The sequence below is a fragment of the Hypanus sabinus genome, chromosome X1 (genome assembly GCF_030144855.1).
Source record: "Hypanus sabinus isolate sHypSab1 chromosome X1, sHypSab1.hap1, whole genome shotgun sequence".
NCBI lineage: Eukaryota > Metazoa > Chordata > Chondrichthyes > Myliobatiformes > Dasyatidae > Hypanus > Hypanus sabinus.
In genome coordinates, this window is record NC_082738.1 from 9,283,813 (window position 1) to 9,307,475 (window position 23,663).

The 23,663-nt window shown below is 40.5% G+C and overlaps 2 protein-coding genes across 4 annotated transcripts in view; one reads left to right on the forward strand and one right to left on the reverse strand.

Annotated features, from left to right (window-relative positions):
* LOC132384559 (protein TANC2-like) overlaps positions 1 to 23,663 on the forward strand; it is a 764,460-nt gene that overhangs the window by 242,750 nt on the left and 498,047 nt on the right. The window lies entirely within an intron of this gene.
* Positions 10,057 to 14,030, reverse strand: LOC132384560 (uncharacterized). The gene is made up of 2 exons (XM_059955747.1): positions 13,909 to 14,030; positions 10,057 to 13,630 (listed from the first exon to the last, which is right to left on the reverse strand). Exon 2 carries the CDS (start codon positions 13,461 to 13,463, stop codon positions 10,218 to 10,220), a length of 3,246 nt encoding a protein of 1,081 aa, XP_059811730.1. The 5' UTR covers positions 13,464 to 13,630; positions 13,909 to 14,030; the 3' UTR covers positions 10,057 to 10,217.

Below are 23,663 nucleotides of genomic sequence, written 5' to 3' on the forward strand. Positions count from 1 at the left end.
AACATAGCGTTTAGTCTGATGGCCAAAAAGCTCAATTTTGGTTTCATCAGACCGTAGAACCTTCTTCCAGCTGACTTCAGAGTCTCCCCATTTGCCTTCTGGCAAATTCTAGCAGAGATTTCAAGCGAGTTTTTTTTCAACAGTGGCTTTCTCTTTGCCACTCTCCTGTGAAGCTGTGACTGGTGAAGCACCCGGGCAACAGTTGTATGTGCAATCTCTCCCATCTCAACCACTGAAGCTTGTAACTCCTCTAGAGTTGTCATAGGTGTCTTAGTGGCCTCCCTCACTAGTCTCCTTCTTGCACAGTTGCTGTTTTTGAGGACAGCCTGCTGGAGACAGATTTGCAGCTGTGCCATATTCTTTCCATTTCTTGATGATTGACTTAACTGTACTCCATGGGATATTCAGGTACTTGGCAATTTTCTTGTATTGATCTCCTGATTTGTGCTTTTCAATAACATTTTTGCAGAGTTGCTTGGAGTGTTCTTTTACCTTCATGGTGTAGTTTTTGCCAGGATAGTGACTCACCAGCAGTTGGACCTTCCAGATACAGGTGTATTTTTACTACAGTCAATTGAAACACCTTGACTACGCACAAGTCTCCTTTTTTAAAAGCAGATCTCCATTTAACTAATTATGTGACTTCCAAAACCAATTGGATGCACCAGTGATGATATGGTGTGTCATTAAAAGGGATAAATACTTGTGCAATCAGTTATTTTGTTTTATACTTGTAATTAATTTAAATTTAATTAATTTATAGAGATCGGTTTTCACTTTGACATGACAGAGTTGTTTTGATCAGTGTCAAAATAAGCCAAATTAAATCCACTGTGATTCAATATTGTAAAACAATAAAACATGAAAACTTCAGTGGGGGTGGGTGAATTCTTTTTATAGGCACTGTATATGTCACAATGTACTACCCTGAGATTCATTTTTCATGCAACCATTCACAGTAGAACTACCAGTTTTATCTTGTGTATGGTGAAAAGGATTGGGAGCATCAGGAGTGAGTCATACTACCAAACGATACTCAGCCTCTGACCTGTTTTTGAAGCTGCAGCATTTTTTGGTAAATTCAGTGATTTTCTGGTTAATAGTGATTGCCAAGTTGCAAATGTTAGGGAATTTTGCAGTGGTAATACCATTGAATATCATGCTTGAGCAGTTAGACTTTCCTTTAGAGGTGGCCATTGTTTGGCATGTGAAAATTTGAATCATACAGTTCAAATTTTATGCTGGTAAGGGAATTTGATGATTCTTTGCTAAAAATCAGTCAGTGTGCCACTTTGAGCACTCTCCTCCTGATTTGAACTGTTCAGGATGCTATACTTTATATGGCACTTGGAAAAATGCCAGCATTGTTGTTTGTTAATTGTTACTTGGTTTGGATATATTTCAAGGAAAACCTGTCAAGGCTATGCATGTTCTCCTCCATGCCTAAGGCGATTTCCCAAGATCCTGAATGTTCAGCATGCCAAGTTTGTTTAACGTGTGTTGAGGGTGACTGCTACATATTGCAGAATCTTCAGTCTGGTCTACCTTTGCCCTACTTTTCAACTCAAATCTTTTTACAGTTTTCTTCAGCATTTCCCTAGGGTAGGAATGAAATTTAGCTGTTTCAATATATAAAAAAAATAGGGCACCAATTACACAGCAAAATAAAGTGTTAGTCAAATCTAAAATATTACTTATCTGTTCAACTTTCTCCATTTGTTCTTGATTAGAACAAAAGCTAAGATCAATGTAAAACCATCGTTTGTGATATTTACATTTTAATTTTCATTTTGCAATACAAGCTCCTTTTGGAAAATAATTAAGATATTTGGAGTGGTTATAGTGGCAGATAGGAGTGGGGAGCTGAACCTTTGACTGAAGAAATTGAGTTAAGTAGCCTAAGTGTCGGGAGTGATTGAATCTTTAGAAAGACTTTGGTGAGGAGGCACAGTAAGAGCAGGTAAGATTTTGTTTTGTTTCTTAATCCTTATTTCTTGATTCAGTCTAGGTAGAATGGCAGTTTGGGCAGTGGAATGTTCCTCTGGTGGGAGGTAGGAAATCAGGGAACCTCACAGTCTTCCTGATGACTTCATCGTAGGAAGTGCTCTCAGGTACAGCTCCTGACAGACTGGGTCAAGAAACTGGAGATGGATTTGGATGTACTCAGGATCATCTAGGAAGCTGAAGGTTTCGTAGATGAGATTTTTACAGTTGAGGTCACATCCAATGTACAAGATTGGTGGCCACCAGGAAAAGTAAGAGCAGTAGGCAGGTGGTGCAAGGTTCCGGGTGGAAGTTCCACTCACTAACAGATATTCCAGTTTGGATATTCTTTAATAACATGAATCTGTTTACTAAAATGAGCATTAGTGCGAACTGTTAAGATTGTTTTCCTTTGTTTCAATTGCTGGAATGAAAATACATTTATACAATTAATGCAAGTAGTACAGTATGTAAAGTCACCTGAGTTATGCCCATATAGTTAGTTCCATACACATTTGGTGGTTTTCAATTGGAGCTGGACGGATATATGTCATTTGACATTTTGGTTATGTTGTAAGTTGCAGTCCTTCACCCAGTATTTCTGTTTCATTGCTTAATTTTATGTGTAAATGAACCTCGAAAGCAGCAAAGGTACCAATCTTGTAAAAGTTTTTTTACTTCCAAATTAACAAAAACTTATTATATTTAGTAAATTTCCCCCACTGAGTGAAAGGGGATAACATCATTTACTCTACCTGTGAAATGTTCCCATAACCTATGGACTCATTTTCAAGGACTCTTCATCTCATGTTCTTGATATTTATTGCTTATTTATTATTATTATTTCTTTCTTTTTGTATTTGCAGTTTGTTGTCTTCTGCACTCTGGTTGGATGCCCAAGTTTGGTAGTCTTTCATTGATTCTGTTATAGTTACTATTCGATAGATTTATTGAGTATGTCTGCAAGAAGATGAATCTCAGGGTTGTATATGGTGACATGTATGTACTTTGATAGTACATTTACTTTGAACTTTATTCTTAATGATTATACAGTGTTACACTAACTGCAGGAAATAAAAGGCATAGATTGATTATTAACTTCATGTATCAATATCTTGATCTGATTATTTCTGTTAGCTTACTTTATTCGATGTTTGTGTGTTTAAATTACCTTTGATCTTTTCTATTTGCTTTAGATGGTGGGGGAGGGATGTGGATAGGCTTATCCATTTTTTGTAATGCAGAGGAGAAAGTAAGAAATTGTTTCAAGTAAATACATTTTGTGAACATTGACCTAACTGGTTTATTTTTAATAGTTCTAATTAATATTTGGTGATTTCAGTATCTGGGAGATCAGGGAAAAGTAAGGTAGAACATCTATCATTGCTGAAATATATCTCTAGAGTCTTAAGGCAGACTACTCTATTTGGAGTTTTACAGTTCTATTACATGAGTGTGATACTTCCCTTGACACAAGGTGATTAGAAAGGAGAAATTTACTGGGGTACGGAGCTGAATTTGGATATGTCTAATACAGGTTCCCCCCCCCCCCTTACAAAGGTAGAGCGTTCCTTTGAAACCCTTCTTAAGCCGAAATGGCGTAAAGCGAAGAACCATTAATTGATATGGGAAAAATTATCGTAAAAGTGTAAATCCTCTTTGTAATGCAAAAACAGGTTACTAATGTCGGTCTTTTGTAAAAATGAAGCGGCGTAAAGAGAACATTCGTAAAGCGGGGGACGCCTGTACAACATTGCAGAGCAGGGAAGAATATCTGGAGGTGTTCAAAACTTTATTAATGACTGTATTTTAATACTATTATGGCAACCTATTTAAGAGATTATAAAGTGTTGCAAATAATCCCATTGAAATCCAGGAGTCATTTTAAATGAAGTTGTGATTATAGGCATGTTGGTAGAACAAATGACTCCAGAAGCAGCATGAAAATTATAGGGAGAATTCTGGTGTGTGTTAAATGATTTGTCATTTCTACTAGTTTTTCTTCACATGCTTTTCTCTAGGACTGCCACTTGTACACCTTGTCATAGTTCTTCACTATTGCATTTAGTTTGTCATTGTTGCCTTCATCTGTATTACTACATGGGAGAAATTTCTGCATATTGAGAGTCAACTTTGTTGTACATCTCCATTTTGTTCTTCAATATAATCCTGGCTTCTCTACTAGAGTAATATTTAAGCAATTCTCTTATCGGTTGTGACTTTTCCCCTTTGGCCAAAAGCAGCAATGTTTCATACTCTACACCAACTACTCTTCATTGAAATATGGGAATAGGAGGAGGCCATTACAAATCTGCAAATAGTCTTCATTTATCTGCTTTTGTTCTATGCTAATCAAAACACTTTCTTTCAATCTCACTTTTCAAAATTTAACTTGACCCTGAATCCATAGCTTTCTAAAGTGTAAGTTTCATTATTCTCTGTGTCAGTGTTTGCTAATTGTAATTTTAGAATTGTGTCTATGACGTGGATTCTTTGAATTTTTTTCAGTATTATTCTGCTTGAGTACCTTTTTGGTTTTAAAAGCTTTGAATCAGATCAATACCTAATCTTTCCAAACTTGAAGGAGTGCAAATCAGATGATGAAACTTTGTCACAGTTTAACCCATAAGACCATAAGATATAGGAGCAGTATTAGGCCATTCAGCCCATTGAGTCTACTCCACCATTCTATCATGGCTGATCCTGCATCCCACCCAACCCCATACACCTGCCTTCTTGCCATTTCCTTTGATGCCCTGACCAATCAGGATACACGGACTTGGCCTCCACTGCATTCCACAGATTCATTACTCTCTGGCTAAATGCCCTTTAAATAGTAGTAAATACTGTCTTCCAGTCAAGATGGCACTGAGCTGCAGTCTCCGTTGAGATTGTGGCTCAGATTTAGTTGTATTTTAATTCATAGGGATGGTTTCGAGGCCATAGTGATCAGGTTAGGGTTTAGGGACAGGAATGAGGGGGAATTAGAGGTTAGACAGGAGTTTAGGCCTCTGCTCTGCATTTGAAGGCCAGCGATGTGGATGTGGGAAGAGGGGCATCCATGGTCAGATGTTAGGCTAGCAGATGAGGGTGGGTAGTGTTTGGGGTCTAGTCACCAGTGTGTCCAGAGTGCAAGGCCTAGTGTTCAGGGCTCATCATTCATTGTTATTAGTGAGTCCTGGAGTTGATACTGATGGCCTGTCCTGTGTTTGAAGGACTGTCTATGTGCATGGGTGGGTGGGAGGGAGGGAGGGAGGAACAGGACTTGTTTTACTGTCATTGTTTGGTTGCTTGTTTTATTCTGTTTTGTCGTGTTCTGTATTGTTCTGCTGAGTATAGTGGGCATGCTCTGTTGGCACCTGAATGTGAGGCCATGCTTGTGGGTGCCCCCAACATATCCTTAAGTTGTGTTGGTTGTTAATGCAAAGATGTATTTCAGTGTATATTTTGATGTACATGTGATAAATAAATGAATCTGAATAAAGTAAAAATAAAATGAGTCTGAAATCTGGGAATTCTGTTAAATCTATTCCTCTAATTCAGGGGTTCCCAACCTGGGATGTATGGACTCCTTAGTTAAGAGTAAGGCTCCGTGGCTTGGGAACCCCTTGTCTAAATGAATGCAGTGGGCTGAATATAGGATTTCAGAAAAGGATCTGACAAGGCACCACTGTTAAGTTCCAGTTCCATTAAGGCAAGACCTTACATTGAATTATCCTCTTTAACAAGTTAATGTACCTCTGATATTAAAATTGAGTTTATCTTGATATTTAAATCTCTTTGCCCTTATGGAGTTCTGATCATTTAATTATGGAAAACAATTTTAGTTTTCCTTTTCTACCAAGTGGATCAGCTTACACTTCCTCACATTGTAGATTGTGGCATTTGGCATGGTTTCAATTTCTGTGTCAGATAATAGCTTTCTTTATTTTCTTGAAATGTTTTAATTGTAATTTAAAATTTTGATTTTATTGATTTTCCTACACTTCTATTCAGTCAAGTCACATCTGATTTTTATACCTCTGCCACTTTCTTGTATTAACCCAAATCCCATAATTTCCTTTATCCAAAGAATTCACTGATTTTAGTCCTGAATATAGTCATTGGGCTACGTGGGTTAAGAATTGTAAAGATTTACTCTATTCTAGCAGAAGATATTTTTTCTTATTTCTTCTGAATGGCTGATCCTTTATTTTAAAACCATCAACCTACACCAGACAATTCAGCCAAGAGGAATATCATTTCTGCACTTATCCTCTTGAGCCATGTAATAATTTTATGTTTCGATAAGCCCATTCCTTGAAGGAGGATGACATCTCTGATGTCCTGGAAAGAAAACCCTCAACCTGGGAACAGATGTGGTGGAGGCTAAGGAACAGAAGAAAGGGAATGGCATTTTTACTGGAGACAATGGGAAGAAATATAGTCAAGATAGCTGTGGGAATGGGTAGGTTTATAAAATATATTGGTAGACAGTTTGTCTCCAGAGATGGAGACAGGGAAAGGGAGGGGGAGAGAGAGGGAGAGAGAGATGGAGCAAGTGAAACTAAAGACAAGGTGGGAGTTGAAGGCAACATTGATGAAAAAAAATAAAGCAATAATTTCCAATATCCATCACAAACTTCAATTCCCTTATGACCAAGGTATCATATCCAACCTATGTTGAGCTCAGACCTTATAGAGATGCTAGCTCTGAGATCGTCTCTTCTCCTCACCTACCTGTCACCTCCCCCTGGTGCCCCTCCTTCCTTTCTCCCATGGTCCACTCTCCTCTCCTATTAGACTCCTCCTTCTCCAGCCCTTTCCTTTTCCACCTATTACCTCCCAGCTTCTTAGTTCATTGCCTTCCCCACCCACCTGGCTTTATCTATCACCTTCTAGCTAGTCCTCCTTCCCCTCCCCCCACCTCCTATTCTGGCATCCTCTAACTTCCTTTCCAGTTCTGAAGAAGGGTCTTGGCCCAAAATGTTGACTGTTTATTCATTTCCATCGATGCTATCGGACCTGCTGAGTTCCTTCAGCATTTTGAGTGTGTTGCTCTGGTTGTAGAATTGCTTGTGTTTTTATTAGTTGAAGGCTTTCCTGTGAAGTTGAGAATATTTTACAAAGTTAAAGGTGTTCCATAAATATAAATTGTAGTTTGTTCCAGTAGGTTGGTTGATTGGAGAAATCAGGAAAGTAATTAGAAAATCATTACCTATATTGTCCATGCAGTGAAGCCACTTTCAAGTGATGACCACGTTTAGAGCAGTTGCAGTAGTTGGATCTGTTATCTTGCAATAGAATAATCATTGGATTACTTTCCTGAATATTTTGACATTTATCTTACTAATTTCACTGAAAATAAAGTCAGACAAAATTTAATATTAATTTAGTTAAACCATTGATACAGTGTATTTGGTAGTCTACATCGAATTGGTGCACAACGGTAACGTTCAAAGTAAGCTTATTATCTTAAGTATGTATATGTCATATACTATCTTGAGATTAATTTACTTGCAGGCATTCACAGGAAAACAAAGAAATACAATAGAATTTATCAAAAACTATACATAAAGACTGACAAAAAAATCAATGTGCAAAAGAAGACTAAGCTATTTTATCACCACTGCTGTTAATTAATAGGTGAGACTTTTGTTATTTAATGGAATGGACAAGGCTTGGAAGAAAGAAAGGACAATTTTTGTTTATTTTATTATTTTAGTCACTCAATACTGTGGGGCAGTAAGACTTGGATTTAACATCACCACATCAATTGGGTTGATGCCACGCCCTCTCCAGACTGAGAACATGTGATTTGGCATCGCAAAGTGCAGCACTGCTGTGCTCTGCTTTTCATCTGTTTGCCTATTGTCTCTGCCAGAGAAGGCTCGTGGATTAAGATATGGATTTGGAAGTGATGGTATCAGAGAAAGGGATGGGATTCAAGGATCAAGGTATATGGGAGAAAGGAGGAGCTTGGGGCTATAATGGGATAAAGCAAGGAAGTGGAGTAAAGGCCAAGAGGTTACTTTAAGGAGTTGATCATGGTTACTGTGGCTCTCCACGATGCAGTGCAGCTAAGAAAACACCTTGCAGATAAAGAGCATGACAACACTGCACTTTGAGATATCCGTCCATGTGGCCTCAGTATGGAGACACAACAAAGCTTTCATAACAGGAAATTTTATTCCATATCTCAAATTTTTGGGTGGTGATTTGTGAAATACAGTGAGGGTGAATTCCTTTTACTCAAATGGTCGCAATGTGGGGGTTTCTGTTATCAGAAATTAACACCATTTTTGAGCCAAATATTTGCACCCCAGAATGTCAGATGGGGGAATTTGTCATTGAATGAATGAGGAATATGAAGGTAAAGGATGCAAAATGCTAGTGGAACTCAGCAGGTAAGGCAGTATCTATGGAGATGAGTGAACAGCTGATGTTTTGGGCCAAGACTCTTCATCAGGATTGGAAAAGAAGGGTGAAGGGGCCAGAATAAGAAGGTGGAGGCAGGAGAAGGAATAAAAGCTGGCAGGTGATAGGTGAGACCAGGTGAGGAGAAAATGGGTAGGGGAAGAGAATGAAGTAAGAATCTGGGAGGGTATTGGTGAATGAGGTGAAGGGGTGAAGAGGAAGAAATCTAATAGGAGAGGACAGTGGACCATGGAAGAAAGGGGAGGTGGTGGGGCATCAGAGGGAGAAAAGGAGTGAGAAGGTAACCAAAATAAGGAATGGAAAAGTAGAGAAGGAGCGAGCAGAGATTGATTATCGGAAGATAGAGAAATCGATGTTCATACCATCAAATTGGAGGTCTAGGGTATATGGATTATTACATTTGGAATATAAAGATGCAGTCCTTTAGGTATCCATTCTCTGCTACTGCCGATGTGACTACACGTGTGCCAATGTACTTAGGAGCCTTTAAGTTCCACATCATCCGATTCAGGAACGGTTATTACCCTACAATCATCAGTGTCCTGAATCACTCACCTCAACTCTGAAATGATTCTACAACCTATGGACCTACTTTCAATGACTGCAACTTAAGTTCTCAGTATTATTTATTTTCTTTTTTATTATTTGCATGATTTGTCTTTTACTCATTAGTTGTTTATCAGTCTTTATGTATAGTTTTTCATAAATTCTATTGTATTTCTTTATTTTCTTGTAAATGCTGGTCAGACATTGAATCTCATGTATGGTGACATATAGTGTATGTCCTTTGATACTAAATTTACTTTGGTTTTGAATAAATGCCAGCCTTACTAGTAAGGCTTCTGTGAAGGAATAAATATTCATCCTCCAGATAAATAAATTGGACAAATTACTGGCCTATGGGAAAGATGTGTTAATGCTGCAACAGAATGGTGTTAAGTTTCTATATTAAAGAATCAAACTGGTTGTACATTATAATTGAACTTCAGCTCATTTGGTAGCAGAGAGGCACAGGAATATATTCTGACATCTTTATGCTAATTGTAGTTGGCTACTCAATGCTAAAATGTGAATTGTATCAGTGTAACGTTCTCCTTCGGGTGTAACGAAACGCCGAATTTAACGTCCGGATAAACCACAGCCAATGCAAACCAGATCGCAGTAAGATTAACCATTTACTGTTCACTCTTCACATTAACATATGGTGAAAACTGTTGATAAAACAATACAAGATTGATACAGTATTTGTTCCTTCCTTAATATCACATTTCAAGTGTAAATACTTGCAAAGGTGACTATAACTACATTACACTAAGGTGCAGTATACAGGGAGAGTTTACCTGCTCCATTGACTACTTTAAATACACTTCCATGCAAACTATCCGCGACTCTTTAACTAACGAAAGCATAAACATTATCTACCGTCGTTACCTCTAACAGGATCAGCATTAACATCTTAGTTCAATATATCGATTATCTATTAACTTACAGCGTTGCTCTCACTGTGATTTCTCATGCCTGCAAAACTGCTTGTGCTCAGGTGAGCCTCGTGGAAAGCCCCCACCCTCGCGCTGATTTCAAACCGGTGTTTTCCCACAAGACGCGGCGAAACCGGATATGACGTCATCGCATGCCGATATATTTTACATGCAATGAATATACTTTAAACACTTCTAATTCTAACTAGAAAATACTATTGAATGAATTACTAAGCGAAAATATTATAAACTAAATAACTGTCGTAAAGACAGCACACTCCCCGCTTGACCTTCGTAAGGTCACAATGAGCAGAGTACAAAACTTAGTCTCTTAATCAGTCATTGGGTAGAAGTAGAATAACTTCTGTAACTGGCCCTTGGTAAATTTTTCACATCGCCTTGGTCGGTAGTCTTCAATTCGATCTTCCTGACATGTCCATCCTCGATAGGGAATGTAGCAGTGATTCTGGCCGTTGGCCAGCTGTTGCGAGCGACTTGCTTGTCCCTGAGCAGGACTAAGTCTCCAACTTGAAGATTCCTACGGGGTTCTGTCCACTTTCGTCTCTGTTGCAACGAGGGTAGATATTTCTGTCTCCAGCGGGACCAGAACTGATTTGCCAGAGCCTGGACTTGTCTCCATTGCTTTGTGTACAAATCCTTGTCTGAGAAGTCTCCTGGTGGAGGAGGTGCTCCTGCCTTCTGCGTAAGGAGCGTTGATGGCGAAAGTATAAAGGGGTTTTCTGGGTCAGAAGACACAGGTAGGAATGATTGTGCATTTATAATGGCTGTGACCTCTGCCATTAGGGTGCACAGTACCTCGTGGGCCAATCGGGTGCGTTGCTGCATCTCAGGTTTCCTTTTCCGGGTTTTCCGTAAGGACGTGAACCGTTTGACTGCCTGCTCTTTGTTATCTGGTGAGCGCTGGCGTGATTCTCTGATTGGCAATGGGGCAACCCCATTATTTGCTTCATCTCTGAAGACCTTGGTGTCTTTGGTTTTTAAAGAAATGGTATCTTGAGCTGATTGTGCAAGTTTGTTGTCATACTTCGTTAGAGCGAAGACTGACTGGCCCAGCGACTCGTCGCTTGCCTCGCGCTTGTTAACGCCTTGTTGTGCTTCCTTGATGCACGGGACACTCGGGCAGGGTCGAAAGATTGAATGGCGGCCACTCTCTAGCACATTGGTCTTGAGTGTGCCGACCGTCGGTTTGTGTACGTCACCGAGACACACCTCTCCTATCACCACCCAGCCCAGATCCAGACGTTGCGCGAAGGGGGCGTTGAGTGGTCCATTGATCTGCTGCCTAACCTTGTGTACCTGGATAACATCTCTTCCTAATAGCAGGAGTATTTCCGCTTTCGGATCCAGTTCTGGGATGTGTTTGGCGATGTGGTGGAGATGCGGCTGGTGTAGCACCGCACTTGGTGTCGGGATCCCAGCGCGGTTATTCATGATTTCATTGCACTCTAAGAGCGGAGGGAGACAGATGACGACTTTACCATCCAGGGACTCGATCTGGATGCCTTCTGCCTTCCTTCCTTGGGTTTTCATGTTGCCTGAGCAAGTTTTGAGGTAGTATGGGAACCGCTCACTCTCAATGTTGAACAATTTAAAGAACTCTGGACTGACTAGTGAACGATTGCTCTGATCGTCCAGAATCACATAGGCTTTGATGGCCTTGTCTTTGGCTCCTTTAGGGTACACCTTAGTGAGGCAGATCTTGGAACAAGAACGACTTGACTGAGCTTGACCGCAAACTTCTGTACAGTTCGTGCTGACAGCTATTGACCTAGAGTGAGCCTCTCCCTCCCCGCCGTCCTGTTGTGGGGGTGAAGGAGCGCTCTCGGTTTGTGGTGACAGGTCGGGATGCATGGCCTCGACGTGATCTGGGCTGCCACATTCCGGACACTTCACGGCGATCGTACACTCTCTGGCGAGGTGAGAGGTTGAGGAACAGCATCTAAAACATATTCTTTTCTCCTTGAGAAGAGCCGTCCTCTCTTCAAGGGGTTTTTCCCTAAACATTCTGCATGCTTTCAGGGGGTGAGGTTTGTTATGCAATGGACAATACTTGCCAGGGTCGTTGTTAGTTGTAAGGGCTTCGGTCTTGAGCACTGACACGGGTTTATCAATGTTGAAAACATTCGAAACGGATCTGCCTGGCTTGGTGTAAATCGAACTGCTTCCTGGACCTACAAGGCTAGGGTCGTTTCGCCTCTTCGCCTCCTTGCACACAAACCTAGTGAGGAGCTCAAAGGGAGGAAATCGACCATCGTGGTCTTCCTTGTACTCTGAGGCAACAGTCAGCCACTTGTCCTGCAGCCCAAATGGAAGTTTGTCCACAATTGGTCTAATCCCGGATGGAGTATCTAGGAATACTAAACCAGCTGAATAGCCATCTTCTTTGGCGCCTTGGATCTCCATGAGTAAATCTCCGAATTCTCTTAACTTAAAGTGATCTTTGGCTGACACCTTAGGAAAGTTTCCCAGACGTCGATATAGCGCCGCTTCAATAATGTCGGGGGCCCCATATCTCTCCCAAAGTCTCTCCCACGCTTCGCTTAAGGCTAGCTCAGGTTTGTTGATGTACACTGAACGCATGCGTCTCACCTGGTCGCGTGATTCTTTCCCCAGCCATTTCGCCATAAGGTCCAACCTTTGGGTTGCACTGAGCTGGACCCCGTCAATCACGTTGGTGAATGTGGAGAGCCAAGCACGGTAATTTTCGGGTTTATCGTCAAACTGGTACAGTCCCGAAGTGACGAGATCCCGTCGTGCTAAATACTGCAGCGTGGGATCGGCTGCAAGCGGCATGCGGGCTGGAGAAGTACGTTGGCGCCCATATGACTGAGAACGCACGTTTCTCATGGAATTTGCCATCCTGGATTCAACCTCCGCGTCTCTTCGCATCGAACTTTGTAACTTTGGTGTCAAAGTATATCGGTTGTCAGCTCTTTCATTCTTGACTTCATCGCGGGGCCGCGAGGGTAAATTCTCTTCCTCGTAGCTGGGGAAGTTATCGAATAGGTATGGAGAGGGGAGACGAGCCTGCCTGTCTGCTTGATATTGTACATAGTCGCTCGTGCGTTCCAGTCTGGTCCTTTCCAAAGCAGAACTTGTTTCGGTCAGATCACGCGACCCTTCAGCTTCTTCTATGTACTCTGCTTCCACCCTGGCAGCTTCTCCTTCTCCTTCTAGCTGCAGCACATGCAACTCTGTCGATATTTTTGTCATTTCCAACTGGGTTTCGGCTTCTCTGGCGGCCTCTTCTCTTTGTCTGGCAGCCTCTTCTCTTTGTCTGGCAGCCTTTTCGGCTTCTTTGGTGGCCAGTTTCATTTTCAAAACTGCCTCTTGTTTGGCGTAATGCAGTCGCACCTTGGCGGCTTCTGCCTTGGCTCTTGCCTGTGTGGACTTACTTGATGTCGTTCTACTGCCCTTGTCGCTGGGCGCCATCGACTTGATCCCGGATCGAGCTGACATTGCAGCACTTGGAACACCTGATAACGCCCGGGTGGGCTTACTTGATGTCGGTTTACTGCCCCTGTCGCTGGGCGGCGTCGACTTGATGCTGGATTGAGCTGACATTGCAGCACTTGAAACACCTGATAATGCCGCTTTTTCACTGTAACGTTCTCCTTCGGGTGTAACGAAACGCCGAATTTAACGTCCGGATAAACCACAGCCAATGCAAACCAGATCGCAGTAAGATTAACCATTTACTGTTCACTCTTCACATTAACATATGGTGAAAACTGTTGATAAAACAATACAAGATTGATACAGTATTTGTTCCTTCCTTAATATCACATTTCAAGTGTAAATACTTGCAAAGGTGACTATAACTACATTACACTAAGGTGCAGTATACAGGGAGAGTTTACCTGCTCCATTGACTACTTTAAATACACTTCCATGCAAACTATCCGCGACTCTTTAACTAACGAAAGCATAAACATTATCTACCGTCGTTACCTCTAACAGGATCAGCATTAACATCTTAGTTCAATATATCGATTATCTATTAACTTACAGCGTTGCTCTCACTGTGATTTCTCATGCCTGCAAAACTGCTTGTGCTCAGGTGAGCCTCGTGGAAAGCCCCCACCCTCGCGCTGATTTCAAACCGGTGTTTTCCCACAAGACGCGGCGAAACCGGATATGACATCATCGCATGCCGATATATTTTACATGCAATGAATATACTTTAAACACTTCTAATTCTAACTAGAAAATACTATTGAATGAATTACTAAGCGAAAATATTATAAACTAAATAACTGTCGTAAAGACAGCACAATCAGATTTATATCAATGCAATGCCTTAATTCATTGAGCATTAAACACTTATTGCCCCTTTGCAGTTCTTGCATGTGCCAAGGAACACTATGTCTTGTGTCCTTCCTCAATGTGGAGGGTGTAGTGAAGTGTAATATGTGACAATGTTAGTTAAGGTCCTGATTTCTTTTGAGAAGAAGTTGACACATTTTGTCACGAGCTGTTAGCATGAGTCATTTAATTATGTTCAGATGAATTGCATTTGAGTTTCTTTGTTCTCTGCAGAGGCATCAGATTGCAACAATAACTTAGAGATGTGTTTGAGATTTGTTTGTTTCATAATCAGCCAGGCCTACTGGAACACTGTGGCATTTAAAATATTTTATGGCAGTTTACAAGTGGCTGCAGATAACTGAAGATGAAGGAGTCAATGGCAAATGGGCAGTTTGGGTGCATTTGTCAGAAACATGAGAAAATCTGCAGATGCTGGAGATCCAAAGCAACACACAAAAAATGTTGGATGTCAACTGTTAACTCTTTTCCAAAGATGCTGCCTGGCCTGCTGAGTTTCTCCAGTATTTTGTGCATTTTGCCTTGGGTGCATTTGTGCTAGGTCTGTGTGACTTAAAGAGAAACATTGATCAATGGAATTTGTTGTCTTTTGATACTCCGAAACTGGCGCATCAGACTTTTCTATTACTGAAAAAGGTAGAGCTAAATATCCACTAAATCTCATTCAAATCAAAGTTCACTTGATATTTGATATATTTTTAAAATGTAAAAATAACTATGATGACAAACAAAAAAATAGTTAATAAACCATGATTAGATACAGATTTATTTATCACCTGTATATTGAAGCTTGTTAATACACCTGAGGATATGCTGGGGCCGTTGACAAGTGTCGCCACACATTCTAGACCCAACATAACATGCCCACAATGCTTGACAGAACAAAACAGAACACACCAATCAACAGAACAACAGCAGCAAAATAAACTCCTTTCCTCCTTCCCATCCACCCACACACATGGACATTCCTCCATCCCCATGATAGGCCTCCAATCTCCAGTTTGCAGGCTTCAGCTATTGGGTTTTGACTTCCAATCAACTTTGGATTGGCTTCAATCTTCATAATCGACTCTTGGACTAGCCGATGTCAGGACCCCAAACTTCTAAACTCAAACTCTGGGTGTGCCGAACGACTGGCCCTTGTGAGTCCTTGTGCCTCCTGCTCGCACAGACTTCTGATCCTAGAACGCACCAACCTGAGATACCCTGACATCCATGGGTGTCCTTTTTCACCCATCTACGTTGTTGGCCTTCGAGATCAGAGTGGAAGCCTGACTGTTCCAGTTCCCTATCTCAAAGCCCCAATGCAACCTCTAATTCCCCTGACATCACTGTCCCTAAACTTTAACCTGACTCCTAACTAATGACTCTTTTGGCACTGCTTCATGCACCCATGCTGAGCTTGTCAATTTCATCAACTTCAATTTAACGAAACCCAATTTCCCTCGGGATCAATAAAGTATGTTTGTCTGTCTGTCTTAATCTGTATCCAGGATGTGGCTTTCCTTTCCAGGACATCAAGAGATATCATCCTTCTTCAAAGAACAGGGTTTCCCTTCCTCCCCCATTGATGCTGCCCTCACCTGCATCTCCTCCATTTCCTAGACATTTGAGCTCACCCCATCTTCCCACCACCTTAACAGGGATTAGAGTTTCTCTTGTCCTTGCCTACTATCCCATAAGCCTCCGCCCAACAGATCATTCTCTACAGCTCCCGCCATCCTCAACAGGATCCTACCACCAAACACAATTTTACTTCCCTCCACCCCCAGCTCTCCGCTTTCTGCAGGGATCGCTCCCTCTGTGATTCCTTTGTCTATTCATTCCACTAATCTCCCTCCTGGCAAATATCCCTGCAAGCAACAGAAGTGCTGAACCTGACCGTTCACCTCCTCCCACACCTCTATTCAGGGCCCCAAACAGCCCTTCCAGGTGAGGCAACACTGCATCTACAAATCTGCTGGGGTCGTCTTGTCCTGAGGTGGCCTGCTGTACATTGGTGAGATCCAGTGTAAATTGGGAGACTGCTTTGTGGAGCAGTTCTGTTTCATCTGCAAAAGTGGAATTTCCCTGTGGTCAGCCATTTTACTTCCCATCTTCACTCCCGTTCCAACATGTCGGTCCATGGCCTCATCTTGACCACTAAATGACCACTCTATGATGGAGGAGCAACACCTTATATTCTATCTGGGTAGTCTCTGGCCTAATAGCAAGGACATCAATTTTTCCTTCCAGTCATATTTCACACCCCCTTCCCTTTCTCAGGCTCAATACAATGCCTCGACCAGAAACATTGTCTGTTTATTAATTTCCATAGATGCTGCCTGACCTGCTGAGTTCTTCTAGTATTTTGTGTGTATTGCCCTCACTAGGCTCTCTGGCCTCAAAACCTTCCCACAAACTTAAACAAAAACTAAGTCTGAGCCATGATCTCAACAAAGACTGCAGCTCAGCTCCATCTTGATCTACGAGAAAAATCTTGGTTGCCATGGATGTGTTTGGGCTTCTAATAAATTTAAGTCCTGGAAGGCCTCCAGCAAGCCAGTGGGCACAGTTGGCTTTCTTTCCAAGGACATTTGAGCATGAGTAAAAGATTACAGAGACTGAGCACTATCAGGATTATTAGGTGTATCATAATTAATTAAACAGTCTTACGTTTACATTAAAAACAGATACATTTGAAGTGAGAGTTACTCCCCTTATTTCCAGTCAGTAATTGCCTGTGTATGGCATCAAAGGGACTTGGTGAAAGTGAAAAAAAAACCCACAAAATGCTGGCAGAACTCAGTAGGCCAGACAGCATCTATGTGAGGAGGTTGTGACGATGTTTCGGGCCGAAACCCTTCATCAGGAGTGCTCTTTACATAAAGAAAGATAAATTTAACTCTTAGAGGTTGATCTGCCTCATCCTAGCATATTCCGACATAAGATAAACTGACAGCTGTCTAAGGCATTTGGAAACCTTCCAAAATAGAAACATAAAAGGCTGGAAGAACTCAGCAGGTCAAGCAGCATCTGTGGAAAGAGAAAGGAAATTAACATTTCAAGTACCAAGACTCTGTCAGAAATGTGGCAACAATTTAAAAAAATCCTTTAAAAAAAAACTGTAAGGAACACAGAACTTGAACATGTTTTTTAAACTTATTTTTTGAAAAAAATGAAACCCTTCAAAATTAAAATATACAACCAAGTTAGATTTTAGGAAAATTTAAATGAATATTTTTAGAAGTAATTCCATCGTAGTGACTGACCTGACAATGTTGAAGCCTGTATTGTAATCTTTGGATCACTTTGAAGATGTGTTCTATAAATGTGGTTTGTGATATTGAATTCATTTTTATGTTTATAATTAACTTTTATTTCAGAAAGGTTGCCTGCCTTTGAATGTTGTCAATTCATGAAATTCTCAGAATAGTATTTTTTTTCAGTATTGGATATTGGATCTGGATCCTCGACAATTGCTGTTTAAAAAAAAAGTTTAAACTTTTAAACCTGGACATTGTTTTTCTTTCTGTTAAGACATATTTGCATGTGAAATTCTTGAAATAACATTAGCCCTATACTGTGATAGGTATATTCACTCATACATCCTTTCAACAAAGGATAGGTGATGACAGGCACACCTAAACAGTTATTTCTTAACAAATCCAGCAAGTTTTCCCCATAGTGAACATCAAATCCATGCAATATATGCATTATGCTTCTATGACATAATAAGTGGAAATGTTATACTTCTATGGAAGATGTTAGAAAGGCTAAGTTTTTAAACCAAGGTTTGAGCAAGACTATGTAAGGCTTCATATGTTGGATAAGTACTTCAAGGGGAGGTTGTTAATAAGATTATCCCTGTGGAGATAGTGAATGACACTGCCTGCAAGTGCTGAGCAAGGAATTATGACCTGTATAATGCTTGGTTAATTTTATACAGCTTTTAAACAGATGATTCAGAACCACCCATATATAATGATGATATAATTTATTCAAATCGTTTTCCAAACCATAAAACACAATACTTCGATTGTTGAACTGGGAAGGAAGAAGGTCTCAGTCAGGAAACAAACTTTGAAAATCTGTTTGGTAAGTTTTCATCTTTTAGATATGATTCTGCTAAAATCTGACATTTTCATGCAAAATGTTGGTAGTTAAAATATAGCTACTTCTGCTATATCACAGCCATAAATGGCACTGAATCTTGGACTGAAGTTGCAGGTGTATTTGAAGGATGAAGTAGACGCTGTGCCTGGAAAATTTGGTTAAAGTAGCCTGGATTATTTTCTTTATAAATTATTAATTTACTTTGTAAACAGAGAATGAAGGAAGGTTTGTGTGGGAGTTTTAACTCATTACACATCAATGTAATATGAAATTCAACAGATTTGTTTTATAATGCTATTTAATTATAGCAGACACATCGGACTATTGCAGTGAGTAATAAATTACTTGTATCACCATTTGTGGATAATGACCATATATAGTTCTGGTTTGTATTTTAATTTTGTAACATTACAAGTTCACTTGAAGATTAGTTATACCATTACTCATGACAGGAAAGTGACACTTTGTAAGTTAGTGATTTCTAAATAACACTATTGTATGAAGTGTGATTGCTTGAGATACATTTTATACTGCATTTGAGAAGGAAGACAAACTAGTTTTGTTGCATGAAGAGAGTTCAGTTTTTCTTGCACTTCATTAATGAGTATTGCTACACCCTTTTGTCACTGAGGAATATTAAATTAGAAGCTGATCTTGGTGCTACACTCCTTCCAAGAGTTGTCACTAGATAGTAATGAGACACAGACGCAGTCTTTTGTTTTTCCTAATACTTTGTCTATGAGAATCAAAACTTGTATTTCTTTTGTTCTCCTGGCTGCATATACCTGGAATCTTCCCAGTCTATTTAGCTCACTTTCATACTGTAGCACATAAATTTTGCAACCTTTGACAGCTTTCTTGGTATAAATATGCTAATCTTTCCATGCAAATTTTATCTTGATTTTATGATTTTTATTTCCTGCCAACATCCGATTTTGGAAGCTTGAACTCTGCACAATTCTGTGTGGTTGGTTTGCATTTGGATAAAGAATAAGGAACAAGGGTTCTTGGAAGATCTTGCATTGATAACACATCATAGTTTAACTAACTTTGACGTAAACCACATGTGTTAGATGTTACACACAAGACCTATGAACAATAAAATGAGGAACTGGTTTACCTTTTGGTTTACATTTAAAAAAGTGCTTGTTATCTTGTGCATCTCCATCAGACACCACCTAGTTGGGGAAGAACACAGACATGCTTTTGTGTTGAATAGAGAACACTTACTGTGTAAGATTTTCAAATTCAGTGATGCAGTCTGATACATTATATAGTTTAGAGTAGTTAGTGTTGCTTAGGGTGGCGTAGTGGAGATAAATCTCTACCAAAGGAGGTGTAAGATGACGCGTAGCACCTACTTAACCCCCTGCTGATCAGAGTCACTTGAAGCCATGGGAGCAGGTGGTGGATGGTTGTATGAGCAGCTGATGCATATCATATGTCCTGGTTATGTGACCACTGACACCAGGCAGACATACTTTGTAGAGTATTGATAATAGCTGGGGTCACCCATCTTGTAAAGACACTGCCCAGAAGAAGGTAATGGCAAAGCACTTCTGTAGAAAAATATTTGTTAAGAACAAATTTAGGATGTGGAAGCTATGGAGAGAGTGCAGAGGAGATTTACTAGAATGTTGCTTGGTTTGGAGAACAAGTCATATGAAGCAAGGTTAGCAGAGCTGGGACTTTTCTCTTTGGAGCGTAGAAAAATGATTGGGGACTTGATAGAGGTCTCCAAGATTATGAGAGGCATAGATAGGGTGGATAGTCAGTACCTGTTTCCCAGGGCACCAATAGCAAACACCAGAGGGCATATGTACAAAATTAAGGGAGGGAAGTTTAGGGGAGACATTGGGGTAAGTTTTTTTACACAGAGGGTTGTGAGTGCCTGGAGTAACTTGCCAGGAATGGTGGTGGAGGCTAAAACATTAGGGGTATTTAAGAGCCTCTTGGACAGGCACATGGATGAAAGAAAAATGGAGGGTTATGGGTCAGTGTGGGTTTAGTACTTTTTTTAAGGATTATATGGGTCAGCATAACATGGAGGGCTGAAGGGCCTGTACTGTGCAGTAGTGTACTATGGTTCTAACAATCATGGTCATGGAGACTATGATCGCCCATGTCATATGGCACGATGCATAATGATGATGTTATTACTTGTCACCAGAATGTTCTACACACTCATCAAAGCTGCAATTTTAGAGTCATATTACTGCTAGGTATTGGTGTAAAGTGCATATGTCAATAATGCTTTTTTTTGAGATTGATTTTGTGAAAGTCTCCTGGCTATCCCCAATCAACACTGGTTCTTTTCTCTAGGGTTAAGAGGTTAGTTCCAGCAAGCATAGATATGTCCAGAAGGACTTGGTGTGCCTTTGTTTTGGTAATGCTGCTTTTTAGCTACTAATCTGACTTAAAGGCTTTTAGTAAAGTATGTTGAATGATTAGTGGAATGTTTTGCCTTTTTACTGCTCAAAATACGAATCACATCACTTTGTCTTTTCATCAATAGTTTAATTTCCATTCGTCGTAGTACTATGTGATGTGAGTTCATTTGGCTTTCATCACTTGTCTGTTGCAGATTTGATAGCACTTCCTGAATTCAAATGAAATACTTTGACATTTTCAGTCATGGATGTCTTTCTCATCACACCAATTGTTCCAATTCTGTGAAATTCTTTCAACCTTGCATACATGTTCTTGTAATTTGTAATTGGCAATTTTTATTTTTTGTTAACTACAATTTTCTAATTCCAAAGCAAATTTTTTTGCTCTGCTCATCCATGTCATTTTAAATTGTAGTAAGTATTCAAGGTTCCTGGACTTCACTTAAGACTTTGTAGCAATATACGCGTTATGTCCATTTTAGTCTTCTGATTAATCCTTCCTTGAGCTGGAGCTACAGTATTTATTGTGCAAAGGAAGAAAGTTCAGATGAATAAAAAATTTATATTGTCATTGAGTAACTTATCTTGCAATTATTTCAGAACAGAACAGGCTGATCTATGGTTTGTTCTTGTTTATTGTTTTCTATGATCAATTATTATTCGGTTTGTATCTATGGTAAGTAAAAGTTTTTGAAACAATTATGCATTAATGAACTAATGGTCTGAATGGGGAAACAATCCCTGTAAGAGGGCTAACACCTTCCTTGGACAAGGAACACATGCAACAATCACTCCTACCGCTCTCTGACACAAATGAGGGTCCATGTGCACTCCTGACCCAGAGTGAAATGGTTTTATATATAGGGCAATTTAAATACCACATAATGGGACACCTTCCACAGACAGCCAGAACTCTGAACAACCTGCAATGTTCAATAGAAAGCAGTACATTTCACTTTCATTCACAATAACATTGCCCAGGAACATGGCACACAAAGTGCAGATCTAGGCATATAAGCACACTTGTTCACTGATAACATTGCCCAGGTACCTAGTGTGAACAGTACAGATCAATGAGTATAGGAGACCTGTTTTCTGTTAAGATTGCCTAGGAACACAGACACACAGTGCAGATCAAAGCCTATAACGCACCTAACCCTTGATATCAGGGAGCGGGAGGAACAGCAGCCAGATGTTCGGCACCAATGACATAGGAAGGAAAAGCAAAGAGGCCCTGAAAAGAGATTTTGGAGAGCTAGGTAGAAAGCTGAGAAGCAAGACCTCTGGGGTAGTAATTCCTGGATTGCTGTCTGTGCCATGCGCCAGTGAGGGTAGAAACAGGATGATCTGGCAGATAAATGTGCAGCTGAGAAGATGGTGCAGGGGGCAGGGCTTCAGGTTCTTGGATCATTGAGATCTCTTCTGGGGGAGGTGTGACCTATTCAAAAGTGACGGGTTGCACCTGAACTTGAGGGAGACCAATATTCTCGTGGTCAGCTTTGTTAGTGCTGTTGGGGAGGGTTTAAACTAATTTGGCAGAGGGGTGGGAACCAGAGGGGTGGGACTGAGGATAGGACGGATGGTAAAAAAAAGTAAAGATAGCGTGCAGTCAGACTGTCAGGAAGAGCAGGCAAGTGATGGGACATAGTTGCAGCCAACAGGGTGAGTATAAGTACATTAGGGATGCAAAGTCAAAAAGGGTAGCAAATACAGCACTCAAGGTGTTGTATCTCAATGCACGGAGTATAAGAAATAAGGCGGATGATCTTGTTGCACTATTACAGATTGCCAGGTATGATGTTGTAGCCATCACTGAATCATAGCTGAAGGATGGTTGTAGTTGGGAGCTGAATGTCCAAGGTTACACGTTGTATCGGGGGGGGGGGGGGGAGTCTGACTGCAGGCTATCTTTACTTTTTTTATCATCCATCCTGCTGGCGATGGTGACGGTAGTGGAGCCGGATACGATAGGGTCTTTTAAGAGACTCCTGGATAGGTACATGGAGCTTAGAAAAATAGAGGGCTCTGGGTAACTCTAGGTAATTTCGAAGGTAAGGACATGTTCAGCACAGCTTTCTGGGCCAAAGAACCTGTGTTGTGCTGTAGGTTTTCTATGTTTCTGTGATAGGAAGGTAGGCAGAGTGGGAGGCGTGGCTCTACTGGTAAAGAATGGTATCAAGTCAGTAGAAAGATGTGACATAGGATCAGAAGATGTTGAATCCTGGTTGGTTGAGTAAAAGGACCCTGATGGAGTTAAATACAGGCCTCCCAACAGTGGCTGGGAGGTGGACCACAGATTACAACAGGAAATAGAAAAAAGCATGTCAAAAGGGCAATGTTATGATAGTCATGGGAAATTTTAAAATGCAGGTCGATTGGGAAAATCAGGTTGGTAATAGATCTCAAGAGAGTGAGTTTGTTGAATGCCTAAGAGATGGCTTTATAGAGCAGTTTGTTGTTGAGCCTACTAGGGGATCAGCTATATTGGATTGGATTATATGAAATGAACTGGAGGCAATTAGGGAGCTTAAGATAAAAGAACCCTTAGGAGCCAGTGATCACAATATGACTGAGTTCAACTTGAAATTTGATGGGGAGAAAGTAAAGTTGCTGTAGCAGTATTTCAGTGGAGTAAGGGAAATTAGATTGGTATGAGAGAGGAGTTGGCCAAAGTAAATTGGAAGGATCTGCTGGCAAGGATGATAGTAGAGCAGGAATGGCACATGTTTCTGGGAAAAATGAGGAAGGTTCAGGACATGTGTACTCAAAAAACGAAGAAATACTCAAATGGCAAAATAGTACAACCGTGACTGACAAGGCAAGTCAAAGCTAATGGAATAACAAAAGAGAGGGCATACAACAAAGCAAAAATTAGCGGATAAATAGAGGATTGAGAAGTTTTTAAAATCTCCAGAGAACAACTAAAAGAATCATTAGGAGGGAAAAGATGAAA

Excerpts from the sequence above, each read along its gene's own strand:
- LOC132384560 (XM_059955747.1), bottom strand. The coding sequence starts at position 13,463 with ATGTCAGCTCAATCCAGCATCAAGTCGACGCCGCCCAGCGACAGGGGC.